At 70.9% G+C, this 494-nt stretch overlaps 1 protein-coding gene across 1 annotated transcript in view; it reads right to left on the reverse strand.

Annotated features, from left to right (window-relative positions):
• Positions 1 to 494, reverse strand: part of WHRN (whirlin) — a 57,688-nt gene that overhangs the window by 56,216 nt on the left and 978 nt on the right. The window contains exon 2 of the mRNA XM_014308136.2: positions 313 to 488. Within this exon, the coding sequence (XP_014163611.1) occupies positions 313 to 488 (176 nt within the window). The remainder of the gene's footprint in view (positions 1 to 312; positions 489 to 494) is intronic.

Raw genomic sequence — 494 nt, forward strand, 5'->3', positions numbered from 1 at the left:
ACCCGCACGGCGGGTCCCGCACGATGTCGCAGGAGCGATGCAAACCCGGAGCGGCTCCGCTCCGCCGAGGGCTGCGGGCTCCGAGCGCCGCGTCCCGGGGAGCGGCACCGGGGGCTCCGGACCCACCGACTGATGGGGATGGAGCTGGGGAGGGACGCGGATGGACGGGGGTAAGACCCAGGGAGGGAAGGGAGGAGCGGGGGGACACGGACAGGCACCGGAGAGGCAGAGCGGGACGGAGCGCGCAGCGGAGCTCCGGACAAAGCGGAATGGAGAGAAAACATCCACCGGACCCGCTGTGATCCGCCTTACCTTGACCGCCTCGGCGTGGGTCACCCTGTCCAGGGACTTGCCGTTGACCCCTAGGATCTGATCGCCGACTCGCAGCCCCTCCCGCTCGGCCAGAGAGCCGGGTTCCACCAGCGACACGTAGATGCCCACGCCGTGCTCGGCGCCGCCGCGGATGCTGAAGCCCAGACCCTCGTGGGCTTTGC

This window comes from Geospiza fortis, unplaced genomic scaffold (genome assembly GCF_000277835.1).
Source record: "Geospiza fortis unplaced genomic scaffold, GeoFor_1.0 scaffold85, whole genome shotgun sequence".
Taxonomy (NCBI): domain Eukaryota; kingdom Metazoa; phylum Chordata; class Aves; order Passeriformes; family Thraupidae; genus Geospiza; species Geospiza fortis.